The following is an 8,164-nucleotide window of genomic DNA, read 5'->3' on the forward strand; positions in this document are numbered from 1 at the left end:
TGTGCAGTCATCATGATCATGTAGGTACGTGAGATATTTTTGCCAAAAAACATAGTAGGCTACTAAACCATTAAGTTCAAAATTTCAGGGAAGTTAGGGAACTATTTTTCCATAATAGTACATATGTCATTATTATTGTCATATGAACTATGAAGTAATGATACACAACTTGAAAACTTATAAGATTTTACTGAGATTTATAATTTTCCTTCACCTCCATCAGACTCTGAGTAAAATATTTAACATCATGATTGTTATCCAAATATTACTAATGCTATTGTATTTTTTTAATTTAATTGATTTGATAGCATTCATTGTACTAATCAGGTGCATTTGTTCCAGAGAAAAGGGATGTTGGAAGAATTGGCTTCTGCCCAACAGCAAATTAAGGATAATGATACTTTGTTTCAGAAAGTAAGTACCTCATACTGTCCTACTATACTTATAATTCACTTATTATAATCTTAGGTTTTGCAAGAACATTTGTTCATTTTGTTGTAAAGTTACTTCTTCACATAGGTAATGAACTTTAAAGACAGATACCAAAACAATATCTTAGATATTCTGGTTAATATAATGAAATCCAAAAGCTAAATCCAGTCTTGCTCTATCTTTATTTTACTCATTGACTTGATGTAATTATCTAGGCTAGCTGAAGCTTGTGCAAATATTAGAAGTAAAATATCTTAATTCATTGTTTTTTTGGGGGAAAATTTGTGCAGGTGGTCTTTATGCCAAACGATTCTAGTAGATTTTGCAATTTTTTTTCTGTGAGAGCTACAAGATCAATTGGAGAGGTTTAAAAAATAAATTTTTAAATAAGAATATATATTTTACTACATTAAAATAGGACTGCATTTCAAGAAACTTTTACTCAATTTGTATAATGTTTCAAACTATGCAGAGATTCTTCTGCATACTTTTTCATCCACTTAAGTATGTTAAATAAATTTTAGTGACTAATTGGAAAAAAATATTGCTAAGAAATCTTAAGCAGCTTAGATGAAAAGCTTAATTAATTTATATTTATCCTGGGTTATCTGTTGGTTAAATTTTTCAAAATTTGTCTACAGTTTTCCCAAGTTCCCAAAATCATATAATTCTAGAAATTAACTTATTTTATCATTTTAACTTAACCTCTCTATAAATCAGAGGAAAGTTAATGATGAACTGTTTAATGTAATAAAACTGGTAAGCAAAATGCAACTAATTTCCTCCCTGCATGATGATTTCTAAGAACAAACTGTAAGTTGTTTCAAAAATGCATCAAAATGCCTGTAAATTTTCTTATTGCAGATGAGGTTTTGTTGATAAAATGTTGGTCAAATCACAATGTAGGTGTTATGAAGCATATAAATTTATATACCGTAGGTGTTATGAAGCATATAAATTTATGTAGGTGTTATGAAGCATATAAATTTTGTACTGCAGTCTGCAGAAATACTGAGAAACTGGAAAATAACACATAAAAATTATGTATAAATAATTAATAATTTTAATTTTCTGTTTGATATTATAATTTATGGAATTAAATAGTAGGTAGTCAGTATTGAAATTTAAAATGCACACTGCTGATTCCACTTACTTTACAGGTTGTTTCTAATCACCAAAAAGTTAAAGAGCAGCTTCCTGCTATTGAAAGCCAGTATGAGGTCAGTCTCCTAAACTTTGTAGGCACAAATGCTATTGAAATACATAATTTCTTATAGGTGAATTATTTGGCAGGTACACATCTTAAAAATATTTCTTCTTTCAATTTTTAAAATTGAGGAATTTTTATTGAGCTTGCTTTGTGATTTATATATTGCTGAAGTTTGCTCGACTCCTTATTTGCAATTTTTCTATATTGCTTCTTGATATCTCAATCTGGTGACCTTATTGAGTTGCATTTCTTGCAGGTTCTGAAGCAGCAGTTCCGTGCTTTAGATAAACTTTCAAAGCTTGTTGAAAAAGTCTCAGCTGATGTCACCAAACTGGAGTCTGCCATGGCGGCTGCTGAGCTCCAGTTGCTTGGTGAACAGCCTTCTCTTGCTCACAGATTATTGCAGCCTGTGTTGAAGGTTGGCACTACCTCAACTGCATTTTTTCTGCAACAGAAGATTTGTAGATTCAAAGTTTTCACTAGAGGCGTCCTTAATAAACTTGTCTAGTCCAATCACGTTCAAATTGAGTGCAGAATGTCCATAAATTTCATTTGATGTCCTTCAAGCTTTAAAGAATGGTGTAAAGTTTTTCAAAATTAAAAGGGAAATTACCAAGAAATACTGAAGTTAAAACCATAATTTACAGTTTCCAAAGATTTTACTTGAAAAGTTAGCCAATGCTCATCATATTCTTTGAATCAAGACAAATAAAACTACTCGCTGATAATATAATCTATACCTATTGGTCAAACTCAATTTTGTTTAAAATGAAGCTCCTGTACTTCTGAATTGTACATGAACAGCATATTGAGTTTTAAATTGAATATCTTAATTCAGTACTTGAAAACTAACCACGACAATCCTAATTATTAACGTTGATAATCCAATTTTATTTTTTTAAACCTCAATTTTTATTACGAGTTCAAGCTCACTCATTTAATTTGCTGAGTTCTTTTATTATCAAACAATGAAAAATATGTTATAGCATGTGATGTTATTGATGAATATTTGGTATAAACACTATATGTTAATATCATGTAGCATGCATAATTTATTTATTTATGTATTCAATATATTAAAATTTTGGCCAAGTTCTTAATCTTGATGGATGGCAATTTCTGTACTCACAGAGATTCGATGTGGAGGCGGGCAACGAGAACACTGGTCAGACTGGCAACTATGCATTTCAGATTTTCAATCCAGCTGATTACCTGACCTCTGATAGCATCTCCACTACCCCAACCAAAAGAATACCATCTCCGGACAACAATGTAGTTGAGCCTGGCATAGATGCCTGCTTCCTGGACGATGTTTCAAACATGAGGTTATCCAACTATCATGAAAGTAATGATGCCGGATTTGGGCCGAGCTCCTCAACAAATAATAATAATCTAGCCCAGTCGACCTCTGAACAGCTGTTGTTGGATGATGAAGAGCTATGTTCTACATAGCAGTAGCTTCTAATAATTTGTTACAAACGAAGAATATTATTTTGCATTGAACATGGATAACTTCATTTGCATTGCTTCCTATTTCAAAGAAAAGTGCTACTATTTTTTTGTTTAATGAAAACCAAATAATTAGTTTCTTATATTCGACATATATTCTGTCAATGTAAAATTACTTTAGTATTTTGATAATAGAGGAAAAAAGAGAGAAATTAATCAGAATTACTTCAATCTCTAATGTTTAAGGAACTTAGTTTAAAATTTGTGTTGAAATGTTATTTCAATGCAATCTTCAAGTGTTGACGTAGAAATATATATTGTTACAAGAGTTGATGAATTAACTATCTTATAATATATTTTTCCACTAAAAATTAGTATGTATTCTGATATAAGGTCGAATGATAAAGTAGGCGTTGAAGTTTTGTTTCTTAATCAATTCAAGAATATAAGTTGTCCACAATATTAGGCTAATTCTCGTCCACCTTAATGGATGTTCCCATTTATTTCTGTGTGAGCGAAAATGTTCACTCTAGCCAGACAAATTGTCGACCGTTTTTTTGTTGCTGAAATTATGACATCTGCTATAGCCAGAGCTGGGCAGCGCTACTTTGAAATGTAGCGGCCGCTACCGCTACATGCTCTAAATGTAGCGGGCGCTACCGCTACCGCTACATGCTCTAAATGTAGCGGGCGCTACCGCTACAATTGCTTAAATGTAGCGCCGCTACCGCGGTACATGTAGCGCGCTACTGCCTACCTCTAGTAACAACTAACATGTTGACACTAGTAACAGGCTTAGGTTGACAACATTACACCGAAATCTTTCGTACAGTTTTGTTCTGTAATTTATATTATATATGTACATGCTGATTTTTAGATAATATTTAATACCATTGAGAAAAATCTAAAGGATTTATCTATAAATATAGTGGTAGCGCTGTAGCGACAAAACCTCGTATCGCTACTTAAATATGTAGCGGGCGCTACCGCTACCGCTACAATTGATTAAATGTAGCGCCGCTACCGCTACTGAAAATGTAGCGGCCGCTACATGTAGCGCGCTACTGTCCACCTCTGGCTATAGCTAATTACTGACTCTCTGAGAAGGGCGGTAGCTTGCTGTAAAAAATAGTGAACGTCATGACGTAATTTATTAATAAATAGTCACGTCATGACGTACACGTAATTACCTCATGACGTGAACGCAATTGCTTCATTGCAATGTAAAATACAATTAGAGCATGGAACGAATAAACAGAATAATAAATTCATGTTATCGGAATATCAGGAATCAATAATACAATGAATTTTCATCAAAATCATGATGTTAATCACTGCATTTATTTGATAATTTTCGTGTATTCATCTCTCAAAAGCTTTCGTGTCACATTGAACAGTCACAGTGAACATTCAGAAATGAAATTTGCGTTTTCCCGGATTTGCTTGTTGGTCCAAACTCCAAAATTTGCAATATTACGTCGTCTTTAGAGCAACGAGGAAGTTCGTGACTGTTTGTCTACCGTACTGAGTAAGGATCATCGTCATCTAAGTTCTAACTTCTAACTGAAGTTCTAAGCCAGGAAGAATACCCACCAGTAGCACCTCTAAATTCTGATTTCTGAAATTAGCTTGAGTGGTGGCCTTATTTCGGTAAGTCTTTTATATTAGTCCTAAGGGCTGAACATTTCGGTTAATCAATAGAAATAGACTAATTAGCAATATAACATTTTGCATATGAAGCCCATAATTCTGAATTGAAACTAAATTAATTAGGTATAACACCTGACTCAAGTCTTAACTTTGACTCGAGAAGTCAAGTGACTTGCACTCTACATGTCCACTTTTAGATATGAATCGCCATTTGCCACCTTATTAGTATAATGAAAAAATTAGGTAGGCCTATCTACATAACAACATACGGTAACATACCTACCCTAGTGATTTGTGATTGTTGCCAATTGCCTGTTGACAACTTGACAGTGACACTGACACAGTGACACTGACATGGATGCTTTTTAACAGTCAATGAATTTTTTTAGTACTCATTTTTGTTAGGCCTAAATCTTAGAAATGTGTGCCATCAAACTTCAAATCCCTAATAATTGTAAATTGTAATTTATTTTGTTACTATTAGCTTTGGAGGCATGAAATTAAAGTAGGCCCTATGATGCAAAAATTATCAAAAAAATTTATAATAAATGCCAAAAAATTATAAGTGCAAATTTAGGAAATAGGCTATTTGAAATGAGCCACATGTAAATAGACAGTAAATTGGACAAAAACACATAGAAAATCTGTCCAAATTTTCCCATTCTTGTGGGTTATGTTCTTTTCCCGATTCCTTCTGTGAAAATAGGCTAGGACAATCAGGCTGTTCTCATCTGCAAATTTTTCTAAATCACTTATGAAGCATTTAGAAGCAATTAGCAATCCTTATTAGACCTTTAACCTACAATTACAAATATAATAAAATTTCTATGCAATGTTCTCCATCTGTAAAGTGAGGCATTTTAGGATTTTAGTAGCCTCGTAGGTACCCATAGTGGCAAACCAGAGCTTTTTTAGAATCAGTTCATTTTTAATTTCCTCATTTACTCAAGATTTGAACCAATTTCTTAAGTATGATAATGCTGGTATCCAGNCTTGCACAAGACACACAATGTAAGCAAAAAGATGACACGATTGCGACCAACGGTTATTGGAATGGTAAAACATTTCGATCAGTAGCAGATCAAACCTGATATTCCCGCTGCCTTGTGTTAGAAATTTAGATAAATAACTTTTTGAGTGAATTGAAAGAATCGTGAACGATAAGTTGGAAAAACTTTCTCAGCAAGACCTTCTGTATGGAAGTTGACGAAAATTTATTTCAACTCAAGTACTACCTACCGTCGTGAAATTGTTGATGTTAGACCTGTCTCTTATACACATCTAGATGTGTATAAGAGACAGGGCCAAGACCTAGTGTTTTTGCAGTATTTCGACACGCAAATGTATGACGTCACCATTTCAACCATCAATGAACGCATGGAACTAAAACAAAGCTTAATATAAAGGAATAACTAGAGAAGTGACGGAATTACCTACGATGTCGGAATATACCGCGTTTACCCTATGGGTTATTAAGCCCAAAGCGTTGCCAACCATTTTCAAGATGCGTTGCCGGATAATTTTTAATGAAAAGCCATTTACGCTGAGTAATGAAAAACTATTTACAAGCCACAAACTCATTTACAAGGTTGCATGCACGTGTTACCCCACATAATTAATTTTGCCCTGAAAACAGTCTGAATGTACAGCAAGTGTCAACTGAACATGTGATAATGCAGTCTGACCGCTTTAATAGTGACCGCAACTACGCAATTGTAAATTTGTTGTTTAGATTTGTTGTTTTGGCGGGTACTCATTGCAACTGATTTCCGGACAAGCTTCACTGCATCCTGATCCATCCAACGTACCAGAAATCTTACTTTTTTCTAAATAGTTGGCCAAAGACTGACAAATCTATTAAATGCAAGAATTTCAATCTAAATGTGTCAGCAAGATCTTCTGAAGGCCTAAATTTTGCTACTGAAGCGTTGCCAAAGATCTTGCAATATTCATCCGTTCTCTGCACAGTGGGACTGACTGAGAAACATGAATGGTATAAGTTAGCCAAATGGCAGAGTTTAACAAAATAAATTTCAGTTTGATGAATAAATGATGTAGAAATAAAAAGGAAATGATAAATAAATGACAAATGAATAATAAATACATGCAGTGTGGAGTTCCTGAGGGGTAATATATTAACTGGTAAACATAGCAAATTGGAAAGCATGACCTAAAAATCTGGAAAGGCCAGCATACTTTTACTTTCAGTCCATCTCCATAACTGACAAGTCTCTGCAAGCTGCCACAACTGTTTCATTGGAAAAAAACAGAGCTTACATCATCACAGTAACAAGGATCCAATAAACACTGGAACACGTCCAACATCAGTCACATGAATCCAATCATTGCTATTTGCTAGAACGTGTGCAATGTCAGTCACAAGAATACAATTAGCATCAGAACGTGTGCAGTGTCACAGCCACTGGAATCCAATCAGCGTTAGAAAGCTATAATGGACCGCCCCTAATGCACACAATGCTAACGCACTGGTGCTAATTTAATGCGTAAAGCTACATTTCTTATTTCAAGTGCATAATACATTAATGTAGTTATGTCACTATCGATGGAAATTTCAAAGAATAACATCTTCACTAGGTATGTACATTCACTCACAAATACATGAAAAACTACCTATTATTCAATCCACAAATATAAAACTGACCACTGATGCAATAAGCTGAGACATGGAAACTCCTTCCATTGTGATCAGGAGTACCATCCTAACAAAAAACACAAACAATGAAGGTAGCAGAGATACCAACAAATGATACATCAAAATAGTCATGTAATAAAATGAAAGATACAAATTACTCCTATATTACAAATTTATTAGTAACTGACATTCAATAGAATGGTTTAATAACCTTCATAAATGTTAGTGCATGCATGAAGAATTAATCGTGTGCAACAGCCAAGTTGGCGGGAATGATGGTTAGTGTTTACTTGTTAGTTCTCGTTATGCAATTGGTGGGTGTGTAGCTAGCTACACCGCATTAACTGCAGATGAAGCTCCCAAACTTAGAGACGATAATTGAGTAAAAACTTTGTGATATATTGTGAGCCTTCAAAAGTTTTGATAATGAAGAAATCACAAGGTTCACAGAATCTAAAGGTTTGAATGCTAAATTGTCGAGTATGGTACTCCATTCTTGTCGGTCAAATGAGTCAAGTGTCATGTGCATTGGCTTTTCTTCAAGAAGTTTCTCCAATTGCTTATGAGTTTATCCTCAATTTGCAATCTGACGTAAAGAAAAGGTGCAATAATTTTTTTATATTTAATTTAAACCATTATGTTGAACCTAACTTGCAAGGACTCTTGATTGTCTCTCCTGCTACCATGAGCGCCAGTTCACCAAGGCATCCTGGTAGCCAGAATGTTAGGCAGACCAAGAACCTGGTAGCCTGGATGTTAGGCAATAAAGC

At 34.0% G+C, this 8,164-nt stretch overlaps 1 protein-coding gene across 1 annotated transcript; it reads left to right on the forward strand.

The window, feature by feature from the left end:
- Positions 1 to 342: 342 nt before the first annotated feature.
- Positions 343 to 3,509, forward strand: LOC108676862 (the record flags this gene model as incomplete). Its single annotated transcript, XM_018165010.2, is given in 4 exon segments — positions 343 to 414; positions 1,593 to 1,652; positions 1,899 to 2,060; positions 2,774 to 3,509. Coding segments are annotated over 4 exon segments (606 nt in total). The 3' UTR covers positions 3,095 to 3,509.
- Positions 3,510 to 8,164: the final 4,655 nt, after the last annotated feature.

This window comes from Hyalella azteca, unplaced genomic scaffold, assembly GCF_000764305.2.
Source record: "Hyalella azteca isolate HAZT.00-mixed unplaced genomic scaffold, Hazt_2.0.2 contig9838, whole genome shotgun sequence".
NCBI classification, from domain to species: Eukaryota; Metazoa; Arthropoda; class Malacostraca; order Amphipoda; family Hyalellidae; genus Hyalella; species Hyalella azteca.